The following is a 23456-nucleotide window of genomic DNA, read 5'->3' as shown; positions in this document are numbered from 1 at the left end:
GAGAGAAAGAGACGGGTTCAGCAAAAAGATCGTTCCCGGAGCGAATAATTGCAAGAAGAAGCGGAGTATGCGAGAAGAGCGTGCGCGAGAAAGAGAGAAAGAGAGAGGAGAGACAGAGAGAGAGAGAGAGAGAGAGAGAAAGAGAGAGAAGAGAGGGAGGAAGAGAGAAGAAACAGAAGAGACGACGGGGGTGGATTGGGATAAGCCGTCCGGATTGCCAGACAGCTTTTCAATTCCCCCTTGTCGGTGAACGTGTCGAGTGGGACGAACCCGTATTTTGTCCGGAATCTCTCTCTCTCTCTCTGGGTCTCTCTCTCTCTTTCTCTCCCTCTCCCTCTCCCTCCCCTTGGCTGACGAGCGTGTACATACACGAGAGATATTCATCACAAAGGTGCAGGCGACTTGTACACCACATAGGAAGTAGAAACCCAGTTACTGCACCGGACCACGATGGAAGAACCCAGTAGCAGAGCCCGGAGTACAAGTGTATCGCGGTAACTGAGTAATCCCCGAACGTTATTTGCAGTTATTTCTCGCTCCGCTGAGTAGACTGAGAGAGCAAGAGAGAGAGAGGGGAATTCGCGAGAGACGGAGTGGACGGTATTTTCATTTTCGCGACATCTGTGGATCTCTCTCGCCGGCGCGCATGACTGTGTGGTACGTGAGCATGCGTAGAATCTCGCGAAGCTATCGCTTCTCCACTCAGGATCGAAAGCTTGGATCTCGTTGCCGAAACACAATGAGGTAATCGAGCTACCATTGATTACAAAAAGCACCGAGCCTCGTATAGAGGACGCGTGTGTTTGAGATGATTCTTGGGAGAGATGCGTCTCGTATCTTGACGCGCGTCTCGATAAATCTGCTTGAAATCGGTAATTAAAGGGTCCGGTTAAAACGTGCGAGCGCGCGTGTTTATTACAGCGCAGACACCTCGCCCCGTCGTAATTTTAATCAGCGTCCCGGGCCCAGAGATCTGAGAGTAAATCGCTATCAGCCCGCCGATCAATTAAGATCCTTTGCTCGATCGTGATTACTGAAAGTCTGAATCACGTCGGTAAACTCCCTGCGGGGCCGGGCTCGCTCCGTTTGGAAGGCAACGAAGATATTCGCGGAATCTCCTCCACCATCCATTTAAATGCAATTAAGCAACGTCACGTAGAAGCGTAACGGGGGTCGGAAACGTTTAAATCAAACTACGGCTGGTTTAGTTAGTTTCGACCGCAACTTTTAATTGCGCCTCGACCGTCTGGAGGGCCATTAGGTTCCGGAAGAGATACGTTACTTCTTTTCCCTTCCAGAGTGCCCAACATTCCCTCTCTCGCTCGCTCTCCTACGCTCTCTTGAATTCTCGCGCGCACGTGATTCTTTTACATGATAACATAAAATAACTTGGACATTTTCATTCTTTGAATTTACGCTGAAACGATATGATGAATCGATAATGCGAAACGGATCGTATCCAAATCTCTTCGCCAAATCCCGCATTAATTAAAGGAGCCCGGCTGGCATTTTTAAGAGCCAGCGAGCACAGCTAAAGTTACTGTCGCCGTAGCGAAATGCCAAGCTTTGACCTTATGTTCGCGGAATCCTTCGGGACACGGTGTGATTAAATCAGCTATCGTATACCTACGAAACACATTACGAGACGTGCGCTGGCGTCCGTTTTCGAAATAGCTTTTAACCTGGTAACATTTCGTCGCGCGGAATTATCGTCGTATGAGCAATAGCACGTTAGCTATTGCTGATTCATCGAAGTGGTCGTACCTAACTCCTCGCGTTGGAATCACGTTCTCCAGACAATGTGCCTTCATGAGTCAAATATACGCGCTGTTAATCATAAACATTAGTTGATCTTATTATTTCGCAACAACGAAACTCATAAAAAATTCCGCGACAATGTGTAAAGTAAGTGTAAATTGAGTTGCAATATATACTCTTTCGATCTTTTCGAATAGATGGGCATGTTCCACCATGAGTCCGCCAAATAAACGCCAATGCAAGGAGTTTACGACGTTTCTAAACAACCTAATGTATTTATTACTTTAGCTACATAGCCAAGAAAAGATTTCCTCTTACTCATTCTTTCATAACTCTAACTATCGCTTTTATGCAACTAATATTCTTATCTTAATATCACAAACTTTCAAACTCCATTCTATTATCTTTATATCACATACGTCACCTCGTATCGTACGTAATTTTTTCCTACCTTAATCTAATTCACTTATCACTTCACCTTGCTATTCAAATTTACCATAACATATCATTTCCATCTGTAATTTACATTCTATGTTAACATCTTCTTATCTACATCCACGACTTTCTTTTCCTTTCTCCTTTTCGATCTTTTTCAACTCCTTATCTCTCTCTTTTCCAAATCTTCCATAATATATTACTTTTTATATTGTCTAAATCATCATCCCAAATCTTTTTCCATATTGCCTTACTATCTCCTCCTAACTCTTTAGACCATCCTTTTATACTCTGATATATATTCATATATAATGTCTTATACTATCTTGCTCCCTTCCACAAAACACACAGATACGATTAACGTATCCACGGTGTTTCTAAGTGATTAAATGAACTCGCGCGCTCGCGTCGATGTCGAATGTCAAAATTTGTCCGACGTTCACGCCGGAGAGTTTCACGGCGATGTCTTATTCTTCCCTTGGTTTAATCCGGCCCCGGCTACCTATTACTTAATTCTATTTGCACACGGACGTCGCTCGCGCCGCGCCGTCGGCGAGAAATACAACATCACGGACCGAAATGGAGGTTCTCGCCCATGGAAGTCGCGCCCGCGCGCGCGAGGGCGGCGACTGTTGATTTAATTATAATCGTTAGTCCGGACCAGCTCCGCCCCGGGACCCTCAAATCCAATACAACTCCCGCCGTCTGCTATCATCCCCCGCATCCCGGACACTCTCGCCCCTCACTCTCTAACTCTTGCTCTTTCTCTCTCGTCTCTTCCGCCCGGAGTTTTCGCGACGTGGCGACTTTCGAGAGCGATTTCGCTCTTCACTTGTGACAGTGGCAACTGAGCGTATTATCTGTTAGGAAAAGAAGCCGAATAACGGCGCGTTTTAGAAGATAAAAGTATAATTCAGAGACTTTTCTGAATTTTCTATACGGAGAGAATTTTGAAGCAAAAATTGATGTAAAATTTTATAACCGACAAACACTTTCCGCCCTAATTTATCATCCTTCTGTTTAATATGTGTTATTTATATCTTAGCAGTTAAAATCTACCGTTAAAAGATTTGCCATATATATTCCCTAACAAAATCAGTCTATTTCTGCACTACTAGACATACTACAACGTAATAAAATTAAAAAGAATTCCTATGAGAAAAAGCTATACACTACGATGCTGCCTATATCGTAGTTGAGGTTCGGCTCGCGCGGTATAATCTTTGTTTCCCTTGAAACCAAGGGTGAAGGCCCTCACCAACTGCTCAGTCTCGTTTAAGATAGAGTGGCGTGGTTCTTATATCACCGGCAGAATGTGAGAGGAAACTGGAAACAGGTGAGAGTAATAGCTCATCACGTAACAAGACTCAATGCGCGGACGACGACGTCCACTGTCGGCAACACCAATAATTCAGTAGTGATCGCGAAACGACAGAATACACACGCGGAAATGACTGAAATACTCACGTGCACACCAGTGTAAGTGGCCGAATTCGCTATAAGAGTTGTAGATTGTCCCGTGCATAAAAGGCGTACGCAAATTTGCCCAAAAATCTTCGCTCGCTTAGTTGCCTACTCTCTCTCTTCGGAGGTGAAGAAGTGCGAGGTTCTAAAATCCCTCTGATCATCTCCTAGCCCGAGTGACGGATAGCAAAAAATCCACCACGTTACACTATATTATCTCGAATCAACAAAAATATGCAGAATAAACATTATTTATTTTGTGTTTTTATCTTTCAGTCTGTCTATCTGTCTCTCTTTCTCTCTCTCTGTCTATCGAGGTTGCGTTCCGAAATGCACTGCCAGTACTGAAAATCTATAGTTTATGTTACGTATATTATAGAATTTCAGTACTGGCAGTGAATTTCGGAACGCAGCCCGAATAGCTTAATGTTGATAATTAAAAAATAAGAGGAAATTAACATGTCATATTTTCATGCGACACGGCGACTATCGCGAATATCAGAATTTCATCGCGACGACTTTGACATGAATCCGCCAATCAGTCGCGCGTAAACGATATGCGCGGAACTTTTTATCTACATACGGCACAGCAAGGATCAATTTCGGCGACGTTCGCCAAACGGCTGAAAAATAATTTCCATGTCCGCCGTTATGTGAGGTGAAAGGCATCGGGAGTACTCTGACGCAACCCCCGGATTGAAACTCGTTAACGCCGTTACGGTGTTCACAGTATGGCCACCTAAATGGAGGAGCTTACGCGAAAATTGTTTTATACTTCCCACGAGAGCGAAATTGAGAAGCTGCAAATAATGTTTCGCGGCGGTGAACACCAACATTTTCAGCCGAGTTTCGCGCAGCCTCGAATTCTTACGTATTAGAAGTGATGAAAGCGAATACTCCTGTCCCGAAAATCCGACGAACCAAGTACACGGCCCTGCATTTTCGAGGATGTAAATATAATAAGTCGATCATTCAAATTTTTTTTCTTGCACTCTTAAAATAAAAAAGAAAAGGAAAACTCAAATTTGACAATCAATGGATAAAACGTGGCAACACTTTTATCTCGATAAATTTTATCCCACAAAAAGCTCAACAAGAAAGAATTCGTTCTTTTGATAATTCTCAGAAAAGATCTTTTTCTGCTGGATAATATATTGCGAAACTCGTCGAGATAAAAATGTCGCAAGTGTCGCAAACCTTTAATCCATCGCTTATATCGGTACATGTATGAAATTTACGAGAACGAGTATAAATATCATGCGTTGCAAAAACTACAAAGTGCAGTGTTACAGAGAGCGGTTCGATCGGTGGAATCCAAATGAGTGGATTAGGACGGGGGCTCGTGATCAGATCGCTATGAAATCGCGTCGATTCCCACCAGCATCGGGATCGGTGGCACCAGCCCGTAAAAAGGAAAAACCGTCGATAATGCCCGAAGGATCGGGAGCGGGAGTAACTTCAGGACGCGCGCTCGCGCTGATGCCGTCGGACACATAACGCTCTTTCGAGCTAAATCCGGCATTATCGAGAGTATAATCAATTTCCCGACATAATACCGAAACGTGGGTGGGCGGACAAGCCGTGAGCCTGAGCGAGGCCGACCGACCGGAAGCGATTCGACTAACACGATTGCGTATTAACTCCGCGCATCACGTGTGCTTCCCAATCCGTTCGACTTCACAATCTATCCACTCACCCTCCCCCGCCTCCTCCGGCCTCCAACTCGTACCTCGAACCCTTTCGGGATCACACTCGCGCACTTTTCCACCTTTCCCGCTTCTTCTCCTGGTGCTCGGTTCACTAGCCGTTTGAGAATCCCGCAAGATCCTCCTGTAAATCCCTGCTCTTTGTAATACGAAATATGTTAAACCACTGGCGAGAGCGCACTGTGGATTACTCAACGCGAGCTCTTCGACGTCCGGAGGTAAAAGTTCACGTTGACGCCGTCAACTCGGCGAATTTACGCACAACATCCAACCGTAACAAAAGTGAAGTTTCGGGATTTGCTTGTATCGCAGACTGAAGAAGAGGAGAGAGAAAGAGAGAGATGCAGAAAAAGAGAATAATCCTATCGAACGTAACTCAGTTCAGTCGTATAGTCTCGATATACGATCGGATCGAAAGTTTCGCCGTTAACGTAAAAGCCGTCGTGTAGCGAGCTGTTGAAGGGACGGGGAGAAAGAGAGATAGTGAAGGGGTGAGGGGTGCCGTCCGCGCGCTGCACGCTACGATTGTTTCGCCGTAATCCTTTATTGGATCAACGGGGCTGGAAACAATCGAGCGCGCCATAACGCGAGGATGGGCAGACGGCCGTGTCGGTCGTTCGTTCGTTCGTTCGTTCGGTTGGTCGGTCGGTCGGTCGGTCGGTCGGTTCGTTCTCGAAGCGAGCGAGCGAGCTTTTCGGTCCGCCGACTGGTACCGGATGCGGCGCCGCGTCGGTCCCTGCGACGTGAGGGGCGTAAGGGACGCGGCAGGATGAGGGGTCGCTAGATAAGCGGGGGTGGCATTCGATGATGGGGGAGGAGGTCGGGGATTTCTACCTACTTTGCCGGGTGAACGGAGTTACAAATGGGAGAACGCGGAACTCATCCGCAAGCGGGAGGAAACTCTCTCCTCCGGGGTACTCCTTCTCTGTCTTCTCTCACTCTCCTCCCCCTCTGAGATGTCTTGCCGCGTTTCCCCTCGCCTCCCGCGCGCACGGGAACGTGGGCTATTCCTGTAGGTATCATTCCCGCTCGTTTCTTCCCTCTCGTTAACCTAACCGACCTCTTTCCCATTATTTTTCCTCGCTCAGTCGTTACGTCACGTTTGTCCTCTCGCTGCTCCCACCAGTTCCGATTTTTCTCCTCGTGCATGCGTTGTTTTATTTATTCGCGATTGCGGAGGTAATTTGTGCAAGTGCACAAGATTTGTTAGTCGACGCCCAGCGTGCGCGCTCTTTGTGCAAGACTCTCCTTGGAACCTCCCGAGCTCTGCGCGCGATAAATTTGATTTTATTTCATCCGACACTTCTGCATCCCCCTGCCGCGTAGGTTTCACGCCCGGTAATCTGCCGCTGATTCAATGTTCCCGTTACACGTACATCGTACCGACTATCTTCGCGTTTCCACTCGAGCCGGCTACTAGCATTCATACACGTCACGTGCCGGCGATATAATAACGAGGTGGATAACATAACGAGGTTTACATGCCTCGAATTCGCCCCGGGTCGCTTTTCTGTGTCCGATTTGTAGCGATTTTGTCCCCCTCCTTCCTCCTCTCATTCCCTTTCTCTCTATCTCTCTCTCATTCTTTATAATTCTTCACCGTCTTTTTCTTCAATTCCAATAATTCGTGTGCCAAAGGATACCCCCGGGAATACCGCTGCAAACACGTACAGGAACAGTTGCACCTATTTCGCCTTTACAGCTGTGTTTGCTGGCCGTTACTGGCTTCAACGCGAAATTTAAATACGTTGTGGCACTAAGGAGAACGAAATGTTGCGCGAATGAAGAACTCGAGGCAAAACAGTTGTAAATGCCAGAAATAAATTTCTTCCTCACTGCGGCTCGCTATTTTTCTCATCTGGTGACTCAAACGAATCGTTACAGGGCAAATTCGTCGTTCTATATTAGTATCGTAAGCACAACAAAGAGAAGAGTCGGCTGAGGAAAGACAGCTAATTATTGACACTCTCCTGATGTCCATTTTTCTACCAACGCCGATTAAATCTTGAATTAAAACTTTGTTGTTCAGATCTCTATTTAATCTAGAGAAACGTGGTTTTTTTTAGATTGTCAGTAACTAAGTAAGGGGATGTCAATAATTGCATGTTTTAGTCTACTCTTCCGCTTTGAGCAGCGCTTACTGCCTCGCCGAAACGCGCTCGTCTTCCTCGCTTAATTTTTCATGTTGCGATCATAAAGGGAGCATGTAAAGAGGAGGAGAGCTTGTAAATCTTCCGACGAGGCTCGTTTCGCCGCTTTTAATCCGTTCAGAAGCATACGGGGTTAAGGATCGCGGCTCATCGTGGCGAATCGATCTGTTCACGAGAACAGATTCGCCAACAGCCGCCGCGATCATCCCTTCCGCGTACAAACGGAGGTTGCATGGATATCACGGGGAACATATGTGCCCACCCCAAGGACGCATAACGCGGCCGTCGACTTCATAGGATACGTATCGCGCGGACCACCTGCTACGCAGCGAGAGCCTTCCACTCGAGGCATAATCGCGTTGCACGGGAGCGTATCGACGATTCGCGCCGCTTCTTCGACGATAAGCTTCTCGAGGAAATCGTTACGAGTATTAATTATTGCGATCTCGTTCGAATGTGCTTGTACGTGCATGCAACGTGCTTGCACTTCTGCGCGTTGTTCTCGCTGAGGCAACGCGAAAAATCCGTTCGTCGATCGAAAAGCTGAAAAAACAATATGACTAGGGGAAAGGGAGGAGGGGGAAGGGTATGTTTATTTTTCGGGATCGCGCCTGTCGAACAAAAGTCACCCTCCGTAACGTTTTACCTCGTCGAATTACTTCACAATAGGCAGCGCGACCCCTTTCGGACTTCGGTCTCTCCCCCTCGCGAGACACCCTCTCCTCGCACACAAAACATAATTATCTGAAATCTCAAACAGCATGAAAATTTTATCGGCGCCCCCTGGCTCTCCCTCCCTTCCCCCCTCCATCGATAGACGCGGTCCATTAGAACATTGGGTGATGATTAATGTTTCCGTAACGAAGACCCGCTCTTGAATTTCTTTTCGAAATTCTTTTGAATTTCGCGACCCTCCCACTAACGAGATTCCGTCGAGTGATAGTGCTTTTGTGCTATTTGCGTCACGCTAAGCTTTGCCTCTCGGATATCCACCCTTTCTTTTTTTCCTCATCTCTCTTTCTATCTCGTCTGGTGCGTTCTTTTTGCTTCACATAGAAACATACGTGATTAACTTTTGATTTTACTGAAGTTTATTTCCAATGTATTCCTTTTTTTGCTCCTTCGCTTTAGGGATTATTACTCTATTTTATAAACACATGTTGTATGTCTGAAGGGATCTTAGAGCTTCTATGGGTTTAAATATATCTACCTACCTATCTATCTATCTCTTGGAAATAATTCGTCGAAGTTTTCCGAATCAAAGCTTATCGCTTATATAACGCAGCGAAAGGACTTTGTTACGTAGCCGTCATGTTAACAAATACGACACGCTCACGGAAAGGACGCGATGTTATCTCATCGGCACACTCGGAAATAAATACCTCATCGTATCGCCTTGTGTATGTGCGCGAAGGGCACCCCATCCGCACACATATAATAATACCCGACAGGAAATTGCTTCAAGTGGTAACTCTCAATTTCTGACTCCGCGCGAATCTCCTTACGAGCGAACCGTCCGTCACACTATTTGTTGCTTTGTAAACGGCTAGATAAAAACTAATCAATTACGGGCTTTTACGCGAGGAAAAGACAGACAGACGGACAAAGAGAGAGAGAGAGAGAGAGAGAGAGAGAGAGAGAGAGAGAGAGAAACGGGAGGAAGCACTACTTTAACACGTAAGTATGTCCTTTTAAACGCACTCTGGTTCGCAGAGCGTAGCACATACTTGTACATACGTCGAGGTAATCGCCGAGAGATGCACGAGCCGCGATAGGAGCTGCCTCGAAGCGGCAGTTAAAGTCGATTATACCGTGACGTTCGTGCTGGGCGCGACATGAAATATTTATATTATCGTGACGATTATTACGTCACGTAACCGCAGACGAGAACGACGATGATTACATTTACCTTTGCTGGCCGCGGGACAGTGCGCGGAAAGGGGAATCGTTCGCCGCCATCAGTTAACAATGTTCGTTACGTTGGCGATGTATTAGCGTCGCCGTCGCGAATCGAGCCGCGGTTCGTCAGGACGGAAAATCCACGGGAATTTCACACGACCTCTACGATGTCGACGAACGTTGCGAGTTCAAAATACGAATGGCGCGATTAGTCGCGCGTTTCCCTCGCGATTGCTCCTTCAACGATCTCTTTGATAGCGGCCAAACCGGACGTGAAGTTCTCACGATACAATTCGAATTACGCAGCGAAGCGCGGTTTACGTCCTCGTCATCTTTGGTCAGGAAATTTCATTTTGAAGACACCAGTAACGTCTAACCTATCTATTTACGCGTTTATCGAGTTAGCGACATGCGTTTCTCTCACGTTTGCTTCTTCAACGAAATCTTTCGTTCCGGTTGAGCTGATCGTCAAGCTCTCACGATTGCGACACAATTCGGATTACAAAGCGAAGCATCGTTTACATCCGCGTGACCTTTGTTCGGGAAATTTCATTCTGAAGAGTCTCGTGACGCTCAGTCCGTCTGTTTACGCGATTAACTTGTCTCCGCTGTGCTTCGCACTCGCGAAGGGCGTCTAACGGACGCGAAGCGATTACGGGCCGCTCTGTTTTCCCGAAGGGTAGCAGGGAGACGGAAGGATAACTCGTGCAAACCGTGTATAACTTATATGAAGTTCGCGACGGGGTAGGCAGAGTCCTCGTTTCCTATTCCGTAACGCGTTTAAGCTAACGAGAACCGGCGTGCGTTATGCGGAAAGCACGGTCGCAGTTATCGTTAAAAATGCATCCTTGCGTGCGCCGCTCTTCCGCCGCCGCCGCCGCCGCAGCAGTCTCTGTCCTTTTTTCACGCCTGCGTCACACGGCGACACGCACGAAATCGGTGAGCCGCGACATATGCTGATTTTTAAATAACGTGCCTCGCGGACAGGTGACCCGCGGCGGCGAATCGCTGTAAACAACATCACGGCTGCTCGAAACGATCGCTTGTCAAATTTCGCGCTTGTTACGCGCGAAAGAGCGACGGCGACCAATCGCCGTCGTTGCGACGTCACAGCCGTCCGACATTCTCGCGGAGGATGCACTTTTTTTTTTATTAGAAAGGCGATCCCCGAGCTTCACCGACGCTCGTCACGAAGCGTCAGCAAGAATCTCGTAAGCGCGCTCGCCGGAACGCTAAATATCGCGCGTATTATGGGCGACGCCGTTTCCGGGGCTCCCCGGGGACTAGTAATCCCCCTTCTTCGGACATTAAAACGGTAAACGCGCGATTCCGTGACTTTTTAATCGCCCAACCAGGTCGACGCGAAGCAAACGCTCATTTCGTTCTTGCTCCAACTAGCGAGTCGAGTCGAGCCGAGTCGAGTGAATAATTCACCTCGATCGATCGCTGGCTAGCTGACTGGCAGGCTGGCTGGCTGGCTGGCTAGCCAGCACGCTCGGCGGAATTAATTTAAGTAATTTGACGATCGCTATCGACGGAAGCATTAAATAAAGCACCGTGTCCCGCTTTGGGCGAGAGCCGCGCGTTTAGATTGTTACGTAGATCAGCGCGAACGCGCGCGACCGGCCGCCTTCGCGTTTTTCCCGCGGCCATCGTTGCATACCTGAGTGGTTGATCAGGATGAGTGGGTCGTCATCCATTTCCACAGCTGTCATTACGTCAAGGAGCCGCGACATATCGCGGCTGTTTGCCGAGCCGTTTCGCCCCCTTCACGTCCGCCCGCTTGCCCACCTGTCGCCACGAAAATGACGATTCCCGCTGCTGTTTTCAGACGAGCGCTTCCGCGACGATATTATTACATTGCGAGCTCGCCTCGTCTCGCGTCTACGGCCGATCGAACGTCGGCTGAACTCCTTAACGTTGAAGGGAGATCAACATGCATTGTTCCGAAAGAGAAGAAGTAAGATAGAAGTACTTGAACTCTAACTCTGACATTCCTATTTTTGGTCTCTAAACACGAATATTTACATTTCCAACGTGGAACATACATACATATGTTGAATATGTACGTATATTCTATGTTAAAACATTTAAATGTTCGTATGTAAAGACCAAAACAATAAGAATGTCTAGGTTTAGGTACGTATCCAGATATCGGTCCAGACTTTTATCTTAAATTTGGTGCGATTTTCCGAAAATAGGTCCGTATTAATAATTGCTTGTGAAACTCGTTTCAAGCAAGGCGTTCAGGTTTAAATTCAGAGTTAAATGAGAGTTTGTCGAAACTGAATCGCGACTGCAGATATAAATATCACACTAATTCAACTAAAAAATTTGGATCTGACTCTAAATAAAAATCTGAGTATTTTATCTGAGACAAGTTTCAAATGACGACTATAATTCCGAAATCCTAATACAGAGAAAATCTCCCAGTTGTTATTGTTATTTCCGGAAATTTGTGTTCTCCGATATATTATCTCGTGTTGATTTCGATATTGTACCTTCCCGAGGCAATTGAACGCTTCCCATGTTTCGAGAAAGTTGCATTTGCATTTCGGGAGATTGTATCGGTATTGTGATTTTTCAGGAGTTCGTCTCACTTCTCGAATCTCGAGATTTCGATTTTTCAGTAGAATGTGTATCTACTCGAATAAAGAACGATTGTTTGCCTAATGGAGAATCACTTTTGAGTCACAAGCCGCGATTATTCTGCCGCCAATTGATGTTTGTCTTGCAACGCTTTTCAAGTTTGAAATATCATTGTTATAATCGTAACTCGAATGGTATGTAACGGAGTCGCGACAACGTCGATTTCATCTGGATCTTACGCGTAACTCGGTATTCGTTACAGGAACGGGAGGCGGAGAAGATCGCGGAGGAAACCGCGGCTCTGCGCGACGTGAAGACAGAATTGCCGCCGGCGAGGAGTCCAGAGAGCTGGCACAGCAACCCTTACTATCGACATCTCAGTGTTCTCAAGGGTGAGCGAGAGATATCGTGCGAATTAGCTCGTAGACGGAGAGCGCGAGCGGGAAGCCTCGTCGAGTCGGAGCGGCTAGACTAACGCGAAGGCTCCAACCGTGCTCGTGACGCCGAATCGAATCGGTAATTAGACCATACAAAACTCTCCCCGCGAGTTGAAGAAAGTCTCGAATTCTCTTCGCGTTTCTCTCTTTGAGATTCGCATTACGATTATCGCGCTTGCGAGCTGTGAACACTAACGGATGGAAAAGAATTCCTGACACTTCCATCGGAAGACGACGCTTCCACTCGACGTCAGTTGTAACTCCACAAACGAACGCTCTTCCGCGATGCCGTTCGAGACGCTCTCCTCGGCTCGTGATCGCAGGAAATCGTCCCGAGGGTATTTTCGCGAACAGCCGCGTCCAGGGCGAGGGGTCGTCGTGAATCGTCCCATTGATATTAGTAATTAATTAGTAACTGCCGTGGATCAAGCGGCCCGCCGAGAAGATCGGAGTTCCAATTAATTAGAATAATTAGTCGCGACCGGAGTGTTAAATGGAAGCGGAGGGTTGCCTTGATATCAAACTGGCGGAGAGGGGTGGATCTTCCAGTCTGTAATAACGCGGAAATGGGTTGCGGGTGGCCTCCACCAACCAAGGGGCGTGATTTTCGCCTACGCTTGCGCGTACCCTGTCCCTATGCTAGTGGACGTCGAACTCCGTCGTCGTGACTCGCGAACGCCATGCGACGCGGCGTGACGCGACGCGACGCGTCACGTCACCGTATGTGTATATGTACGCCGCGTTTTCTTCTAATTTCCATTTACGGCAGTCGACGCGGCGAGTGGCTGGTTACACAGCACACGGATAGACACAGAAGGGATAAATTGAGGATCGTTCTTACACATCAACGTTATATATCAACGTTAATTATTAGACGCTCCTTGATTAATAAGTTTGCAGAATTCTCGTGTTTCCCGTTGACGTAATTTCCCGTCTGCGTGTATCACGGCGAGAGAGAGAGAGAGAGAGAGAGAGACGAGTTTCTTGAATAAGTGAATTTTTCGCTGAAATTTCTCGGAATATTTTCCTCAGTCGGTAACGACCGGCAAGATGCGCGACATCTAAGCGCAGAGAGCACATTAATTAGGGAACCTTCCCTTATTAATGAATTTCCAGAATTTCCATGTTCCACGCGATTTTCCATCTCTGCGGATCTCGACGAGGCGAATTTCTTAAATGGGACAATTTTTTTTTTCGTTGAAACTGTTCGAAATATTCTTCCCGTCGATAACGACAGGCAAAATGCGCGACGACACAACATGTAAGCACAGAGAGTACATTCGCAAATACATGCGCCTGTGTCAGAACACGAGACGCTTGCACACTTTCTCTCACAGCCAGACTCCTGTATGCATATGTACACACATGCACACACACATACACACATACACGTGTGCGTGCACGTGCCTCACCCGGTATATCAATGGAACCAGCCATTCAACGCGAGCGTAAGCCGAAAATAACGAGATAGGTGCTGCCTCCACGCGATGAATGCGGATACAGGATCATTGGCGGTGAACGCCAGACACTTTGACTAACGTACAGCCCTCGGAAAAAGTTCGCGTTTTTGCGACCTGCTTCGTTTCCTTCCGTCCGTCCTGCGAGAACGAGGCGACCGTGAGATCCTTTCAGAGAGCCTCTTTGAAGCTGTCCACGTGAGATCCCAAGTCAAGACCCTCCCGTCTGCTGACTCAATGAAACGCCGCGTTCGCGAGTCAAACGGGATGAAACTAATTAGCACGTGACACTCGTTTATTTAGGTCAGGCTTCCTTCTCGTCTTAATAATCTCGATGATCCTTCAATTCTTACTGCTTCGATAACCTCGCGACCCGCGACTCCTTCGACTGACCAGGAGTTATACGCCTCTACTATTTGATTTCTGTTATTTAAATCTCTCGAAGTGAAACTTTATTCGAAAGGTTAAATAACAGCCAAGTCCGTGACGGATTAATATCGCATAACGCGACGTGTCCGTCGGCGCTCACGCGCGGTGATCGACTCCGCTAATTACCGGACGATAATTATTGCAGGAAACGAGCCGGCGGCGGAAAGGGCGGGTTCCGACTGCTCGGCTTGCCGTCCACGTATGTTTTACGGCCAAGTCCACAGTCCGTCCGCGCCGACCAATTAATCGAGCTGGCTGGATTAATCGACATCATGCAGCAGCAGCGCATGAGGAGGACACATTTAATCCGTACCGTTCCGTAAGCTTCCGTAAGCGATACGTCCGTTGCCTTAAAGCGCATTCGTCGATCTTTCTTTACGAATTTAAGGCTTCAGCGCAACGATGCTCTTGCCTCGGTGTCTTAAGGGCCTGAGAAAGTTAGCCCTCGAACCTGGGCGACGCTTCTTTCGAGCAATCAAATGTAAATTCATTTAGCCGATTAATCGATCGAAGCTTAAACCGGCTCGAGTCAATTGAATCTGATATATAACCGACTTAAGCCTCCAATATATGAAATATTTTCTTCCTCAATATTAGGTTGTCGAATTTTCAAATTTATTTTCTTCAGCTGTGTTAAGAGAGTACGTTAACTCGCTGTTACACTGAACCTCCGATTTATAACTCGCTTCACGTTCACGCGGTATCGCTGAGATCGTGGGCCCGATCCGTAGTTGCGAAGGCCAGATCCGCCAAAATGTTGGTAGCGAACGTTAGGAAATGTTTTGTCCCGGGCGTTCGCGACACCAGCGAGAAGCGAACGTCAATTTTGTCGGATCGTCGAGCGGTAGGTTTCACCTCGGGTAATGAGTTTTTGCCGGCAGGACAATTCTCGTTCTAGCGAACGCGTCTTGTCCTTTTCATGCGAGCAAGCGAGCGAGTGAGCGAATCGATGAGCTCGAATCGAGAAGCTCGCGAGTATTCGTCGAGGATGTAGAGCGGCTAGGACAACGCTCGCCGGAGAAGATGTCATTACGTCGGCGAAGCGAAGGAGAGGAGGTCACGTCGATATTTGCGTCGATTCCGGAGGTGCTGCGGAGCGAATTCGCTCATCTGGTTCCGCATTACGTCGATTGTCGTGATTTCCCAGCGAGTACTCACGGTACACAACGAGCGCACTTACGCGACGGACGAGCGCGAATAAACGAAGACGTTCGTTGCGATCTCGCGGAAACACACCGTCTGAGATTTAATTCCGCGCGTTCGACTGTTTCTTCCGCGACGAGGGAGAAGACGGGAGACTGTATTCCGGCTTCTGTGAACACATCACGTTTGGCGATTCTGGTGTCCTTGAGCCGGTCCTACGCGATACGTGAGGCAATACATTGGCCCGCAGTTTGAGGAATACATTGACCGCGAATACTATGCCAATATAAAGCTTGATAACATAGCAAAGTTTAATACGTTGACTGCTACGGCAATTTTCAGGATTCCGATCTCAGAAGCCAATTTGATTTAATCATATGGACAGACCATGAAAGAACTGCGAGATAAATCGTAGTTCGCGCTCTAGCCAAGAAGGCCAACTACGATTTACCTCGCAGTCAACGTGTTAATAACATAAGCAAAGAACAGCTACAGAATTCAAACACGGTAAATGTCAACATAACCGGTCATGATCATTGGCCAATATCGATATACACTTGCCGTATCGCGTGATGCCGGCTTGAACCCTTTCCACAGTCCGGATTCTATTAGATATGTATCACCACGAAGTGTGTTGCTGTACACAAGAAAGAGCGAGCACATTTGTTGTTCTCTTTCTTCTCTCTGTTTCGTTTGTAGCACTTTCTCGAGTGCAGGAATAGCAACGTCAAGTAGCACACGAGTGCTGCTCGAGGGATGCTTGGAATGCGGGAGTTCTATCTCCTGATAAACCAGGTCAGCGCGAAAAGAAACGTGGGAAATATGTCAGTCGGTGAGGGTGAAATGGAGAGGGTTAATGCGACTAACGAGACTCACGTCGTGCTTGCGAGCACGACATCCAGATATCTATTCGCGGTGAATCGTGCACTCGTGATAGTTGGTGCACCATGAGCGATGCAACCAACATGCGTCCGTGACGAGCTCGATATATTGTGAGCCAACTCGCAACGATTTACTGCGATTTCGCCAAGAGACTCGGTCGCGACGCTGCCGCCGTCGCGGTCGCCGCGATCGAGAGCAGTCGGTGTAGCTTAGGATCGACGATTATTTGTCGCAAGGACGATATTACACAGTGCAATTATACTTAATTATGTCGAATTATGCGGAGACGACGACGACGAGCCGGACAGGACGAGGGGATCCTTCGCGCGCCTCATCGAGTACTGCCGCAGCTGTAAGTACCGTCGCTAGTAGAGTAACGACACCAAATTGCATCATACTGAACATACTTGTAGACGACAGCGTGTGTGAAAAACCACGAGTGTAATCCAAGTTCTAATAAAATCTTGATTGCTGGGAGGAGAGCGTACGTGTATCGATAAAATCACTCCTGTCCCGCCGCGCCGTCGTGCGAAGGAAAATCAATTTTGGAGGGAAGTTATTCCACTTTGCCACTGCTATTTTAATTGGAAATTACCACTTGACATTATATCTGTTCGATATAGTCGCGCTCATGCAATCTTTTCGTATTGATAACGTCATATAAGCTATGGAGACGCTGTTGAGTTTTGATACGATAATAGTTAACTTCTTAGGTACGCCACTATAGTGGCTTTCGCGTATGTCATCTTTTTAAACGGTACGCCACTATAGTGGCTCATTCTTATTTCTAATAAATTATAATTTATTCATCTAAAACTGTATTCTAATGTACTTGCGTAGTGAAAAGCATTACTAGACACAAATCGCAGTGTTGCATTGTTTTCGCGCAGTCCGCGTTGAACTTTGCCGTACAAAGATACAGCTCGCGGAAAGTCCTGCTGTAGCTAAAAGGTTAAGTAAAACATGCAATAAACGTTAAGTATGTGGCAGTTGAAGTATGCTATAACTTTGAAAGTGATAAATTGCAATCTGCATACAATAGCGATCGACGAATTCTTCTTTGCGCAGCTGCATTGATTTTTGCCGACATCAAAATCAGTTTACATTTTCAGAGGTGATAGCGTCGATTTTGAAAACGCAGCTTTGAGATATAAGCCAACAGTGAACTTTGCCGTACAAAGATACAGCTCGCGGAAAGTTTTGCTGTAGCTAAGAGGTTAAGTAAAACATGCAATAAATGTTAAGTATGTGGTAGTTGAAGTATGCTATAACTTTGAAAGTGATAAATTGCAATCTGCATACAATAACGATCGACGAATTCTTCTTTGCGCAGCTGCATTGATTTTTGCCGACATCAAAATCAGCTTACATTTTCAGAGTCGATTTTGAAAATGCAGCTTTGAGATATAAGCCAACAGTGATATTAATTCACATAGTGAGGATTTAGTCGCGTTTGTTATAGTGTATTTTGATCCAAAAAATTTCGACGGGAGAAGAATCATATTAATTAAAATTTTATAAAACAAAATGAGAATGATTTACCTTCGCATTGTTCATTTGTCGCGCTGTGCGTTGTTCCGCGAGCGAACGCGGCCTCTCTTATCCAATTTTTGTTTCGCGCAGCGCTTCCAGAAAGCGCCCAGTTTGGAAAGATATCGGAAAGTATTGTCGCGTATCAGAGACGGGAAGCAGCAGAACAACGGTGATCAAGAGCGGATACGTTATGAGCGGCGCGACACTATCAGATCGCGCGTCTAGGGGAAACAAATCTTTTTCAATTACTGAAGGAAACTGCCATGCCGCGTAGGATGTGCCGCGCGCGATGTAATCCCGCTCGTCGCTTATATATCCCGGCTGGCGCAAAATCCTTAGGGAGCCCTCCCGCGTGGTACGTAAGGACGCTCGAGTGAACAAAAACCCTTAACTGATACAGCCCTGCGGTCCCCGGACGGTCGTCAGCAGAATTTCGGATTTCGACCACACACATGGTACTCTTACGCTCTCGGGAGTATCGCGAATGTACCAAGATTTTCTTTTTCCCGATGCACGAGTAAGTTATAAGACCGGCCCGCAGGCACGGGCCTCTGCGTGGTAATTATACGTATTATAATTTACAATAAATCGCGTAGTGTGAATCTCTATTTGAAGCCTAATTTATCCAAATGAACAAAGGGAGCGTTTTACATAGAACGAGATGAATAAAGAGAGATTTTTATAGCAGTCCCTCCGCACAGAAGGAAATAATACTCGTCTTGTCCCGATACAATGGGAATCTCACGAAATATCTGCATTGATAATGGCGGAGGGGCGAGAGGGAGGGTGCAGGAAGAGGTCATGGCAAGAGGGTGTCAATAATGGACGCTCGTAGGAGAAACATCGTCTGCGTCTAATGTTCCGGCAAATTGGTTTCACGAATGCAGCCTCGGCCGCCTCCCGAGAGAGGAATCTGCAAGTACGAGCGGGATCTCTCGTTGCGCCGATTTTTTTCCCGTAAGTACGTCACGTCTCGGCGATACGGGGATATACGTTCGCGTGCCTCGCCGAAATCGGGTTCCGCGGGGGCCAGCCAACCCCGCAACTGAAGGAATTTGTAAGGAGCAGAAGGCGAGGGTAACATACTGCCGAAAGCGCGGAGTATTCTTTTGTGAAGGAAGGTAAGTCGAATTGTTCGACGCACGGGAATCGAAATATAATAGTGATATTGGGGTTCTGTTATTTTACAAATTAATGAAGTTTGTTATCTTATAAATTAATATGTTATTATTAATAAAATTTGTTATTTTGTGAATTAATGAAGTAATAAAAAGATACATATTTGCACCCTTACACAAAAAGAAATATATTTGACACCCTCTTATCATGATCTCTTCTCGCGCGCACACACACACACACACATATTTTCCCTCTACAAAGTATTTCGTGAAATTCCCATTACATCGAGACAAGAATCTGAGTATTGTTTCTGTATGAGTGGAGACTGCTATAAAAATCTGTCTTTGTTTATTTCACTCTGTTTAGAACACTCTCTTTGTTTATCTCAGTAAATTAAGTATCAGATAGAACGGATTGATTAAATTAATATGACCATAACACAATGCGTTTTAGTTAGAGAAAATATTTCGTTCTTTATGAGCAAATTTGAAGCTTATAAGAAGCAGAAATTTTGTTATCTTCAAACAAAAACGTGTTCAGTTTTGAATCACTATCATGTTAATTTATCCATTTCTTTTTTCTCCGTATGTATATAATAAATATAACATCTAAGTACACACACATATATATTTTAACTAAGTTTAGAATTAAAATATGTAGATATGCAATCAGAAAGAATCCGGGAGGAAAGGACTGCGAAGAACATCGCGCATCGATTTGTCTCGCACACTTCGTGCGCTCCCATCTCGCGCAAAGGTCGCGTATAACGAGCCGCGATTTAAATGCGCGCTTCAATCGTCCACAATGGAGACGACGGAGCGGGTATTTAAAGAAACATTTTAATTGCAGGCCGTAAGCCGCTTACGTGTCCCCTCTATCGTACGTTAATAAAAACAGCCCCACCCGTGTATTTTAAGAAAGCGGTCGAGCTGCCCCTGCATTGTGCCTCGTGCGGCAAGTAATTCGACCTGTTCTCGTTTTACCCGGCCAAAAATTGCGCCCAGCTCCTTTCGCTTCGAATATAAAAGAGAAATAACTCTAATCTTCCTTCGATCCACGATCTATGCGATCTAACACTTCGTGTTTCAGAACATTTTTTTCATAGAGCTTTAAAAATCAAATAGAGAATATTCTAACAACGACGAAGATAGCAAAAGGCAGTAAATCCAAGGCATGGATATTAGAGTGCAATGTCGACGAAGCTTTGGTACAGTAATCTACGTTTCATTTTGGCCAACACTTTGTACTTTAACGCGACCTGTTTGCATTTTATTATTGTAATATTACACACTAAGGAAGGTCATTTGTGGCCGAAACGCGTTTGGTAGTTGATGTATTCCATATACTATATTTTGACTATGTATAAAAAATAATTTGTGGTTGCACTCTAATATCCGTGCCTTGGCTCTTACTGCCTTTTGCTATCTTCGTCGTTGCTTGATAACATTATAAAGTCTATACACTATTATACTTTTAATTAAAGAATATTCTTCCAGCAAAAGTATTTCTTTTTCATCGGACGCAATCCCACCCTATAATAAAGAGCCATCCTCGCTCTACGTGTGTGTTTGTGTGCACGCGTACACCTATGTTGTGCGTTTATGTGATCTCCCGTGAGACATCGATTTAAGTTTTCTGTGGTAACCGTCGTGGGCGTCGACGGCTCGGCTGTGAAGAAGGAACGTATAAAGAAGCGACGCCTCTGTAATTGGGCATCAAAAGGCGATATTTTGCCACGTTCGCGCCGATGAACAGGAGCGGGGAAAAAGAATCGACCAAGAACGTAAAACTGGCTCGCTCTCGCGGGCTAGTCGGCTACCACGTAGCCGAGCGATGGAGTGGCTCTTTACGAGGTCGGCCCTACCCCGAATGATGATGGTATGCCTTGTTACCGCGGCCACGGCGCCTAGAAGAGAGAGAGAGAGTCGCACTCCCTCGGGTAATATCGCATACAATTATGTCCACAGAACAGAAGACACACATGCATTATAGATGTGGGGTTGCCCCTGTCCTGCTATACATACCCTTCGGTAAATCATGTCACAGGGTTGGTTAACTCTGCAAATGATCTGAGGCGTTACGCGCCTTGCTGACTCTCCAATTTTCTCTCTTTCTATTTGTTTCACGCTCAAATATTTCAAGATATTAACGTTTTCGCGGATTGCTTTAACGTCTTAAAAGTAACTTTGAAGAAAATCGAATAAGTCTATGTATAAAAGCTCTCTTTTGTAATCCGAATACTACAAATGCGCGCACTGTCGCGTGCCATTAGTTACTTTCCTTCGACGGAAATCGAAGCGATTCACGTCGTAACATATACATAATACGACACTTAGCGAGCGTTTGAAACATACTCGTTATTTCGCATTGATACCCAACGACATCCAGCACACATTGTTCCATATCGATTACTCTTTGCTTATTTTTCCTAGCTGACGGGCATGCCGCCTAACATCTCGTTGGCTCATAGTCTTTGTCCACAACCTTGTTTTAAGATGTAACCCATAAGAAATTGACCAACCACGGTTGATTTTTAGAAGAATAATCGACTGTGCTTGGTCAATTTCTTACGGCTTACGTTTTAAAGCAAGGTTGAGGACAAGGGCTAAGTCTACGCTGAAAAGCAGAGTCTCGCATTTAATATCTCTGCACTTGAAATTATAAGTTTGCGCAAGACTAATACAGACTAGATTTAGAAATGTGTTGATAGTATTGAGATGATATATAGTTCTCACCTATATACACACATCTTCAATCATGTCAACAATTTGAATATAAATAGCAGGGCCAGAGGAAATGCTTTCTCTTCCACGCGCGATTCTTCTTGAGTCATGATCATTCGATTGGACGTTAATGAAAAAAAGTGGTCTTTGAAAAAAAATTAAAAATTTTGTTACATGAAATTAGAAAATTAGTAAACATTTACTTATTTTTTCAAGGTTAGTCAATTATCACTAAATAACTCTAAAAATGTTCTATTAAGTGACGTATTTTATTAAAATAAATATTCTTATTTTTAGCAGAAATAAAAACATTGTGCCATCTATTGTGATATGTCAAAGCTAAAAGGCTTAATGCTGTGATTAGTTAATACTATTCTACCGCTTGTCGGTAAACAAGAGATGATGCAGTAACTAGGCAGGTAGGATATTCCTAAGGCTGTATTATATATATTCTTTGTTAATAAAAAAATAATAAACAGGCTATATTTAATAAAAGTTAGCATTTAGTGACTATTGTCTCTGTCTAGTATATTCTTTTTTATCTATCCATGATCTAAAAATTATATTCTCATTACAGACAATAATTACTAAGTGCTTACTACACGCTGGTTGAAAAAGTCGGTATAACTAGCAGTTTTTCATAGTATCACTCAATAAAACTTCTTTCTAACAAAGAATAGTGCATTAGCATTCGCGGGTAATATTCCTCTAGATTTGAGTAAAAAATATCTATTTAGGATCTATCCAGATCTGTGATGTAAATCTGTGATGTAAAAAGAGACTGTGTGATATAAGAAATATAGAGAAAAGGTAATGCTATTACTGCATATTAATAATTACGCTCGCACAGCAAATAACGCCAATTTAATACCCAATGTTATCATCATAAAGCGGTTATATAACTGTATATTCCGAATAGTACAAAGTTTGTGTCTTAGTAACTTCGGGGAATACGTAGAATAATTTATAATATACGTAAGCAGCATGTCAAAAACATGAAAAAAGTTTATAAAATAAAAAGCATCGAACCGATAAAGATGATTGAAATCAATCCATGATTGAAATAATGAAGACTTTTGGAATAAGAAGTTTAAAACGAGAAACAGAGAGGCTTTAATTACTAACCAAGAATACTTTACACTTTAAAAACTAAGATAGTTACGGTCATGGATTGACACATTTTTTCTTTGACGCATTTGCATTAAATATGCAGCTGATGTGTAATAAAAGAATTATTTTAGAAAATTTTAAAAGGTTTGCTTTTTAGATGTCAGATGTGTTCTAAGACGTATCGAAAGACGTATCGAAAGAAAGTGTGTCAACTTGTATGTCCTCGATTATATCGTGAAATGAATAAATAATGAAACAATATTTTAAAACAGCGCGCGCGCGTCTCGCGCGTGCTAACTAAAGGTTACATGACCTCAAGAATAATACTACACGTAGGTGTACAATAAACGAGTGAATTATAACTCTAGTTCTTAAATACAATCTAGTCACGATATTATGGTTTCTTAGCGAAATATATTGAACTGAGTGAAAAGTGTTGATCGTGCAATTTTTAGCGTCATTGTTCTATTAAGTTTTTATATCGAAAAAACATATTTGTATCATGAAAATGAGATATGCATCTTAAAGAATCTTTAAAATATTTATATTATAATTATACATTTTCCTGTTTAATTAATAATTAATTATCATTGAACTATCTTACAAATAAAAATATGAAAAG

General features: G+C 44.9%; 1 protein-coding gene across 1 annotated transcript in view; it reads left to right on the top strand.

The window, feature by feature from the left end:
- Positions 1-16817, top strand: part of LOC116844447 (SKI family transcriptional corepressor 2) — a 35690-nt gene extending 18873 nt beyond the window's left edge. The window contains exons 6-7 of the mRNA XM_032815956.1: positions 12264-12393; positions 14470-16817. Of these exons, the coding sequence (XP_032671847.1) occupies positions 12264-12393; positions 14470-14570 (231 nt within the window). The 3' untranslated portion in view covers positions 14571-16817. The remainder of the gene's footprint in view (positions 1-12263; positions 12394-14469) is intronic.
- Positions 16818-23456: the final 6639 nt, after the last annotated feature.

Source organism: Odontomachus brunneus, unplaced genomic scaffold (genome assembly GCF_010583005.1).
Source record: "Odontomachus brunneus isolate Ranch 3 - 2012 unplaced genomic scaffold, Obru_v1 Obru_scaffold_041, whole genome shotgun sequence".
Taxonomy (NCBI): Eukaryota; Metazoa; Arthropoda; class Insecta; order Hymenoptera; family Formicidae; genus Odontomachus; species Odontomachus brunneus.
Note: the sequence above shows the minus strand (reverse complement) of the source record. Positions and strands in the feature narration are given on the sequence as shown.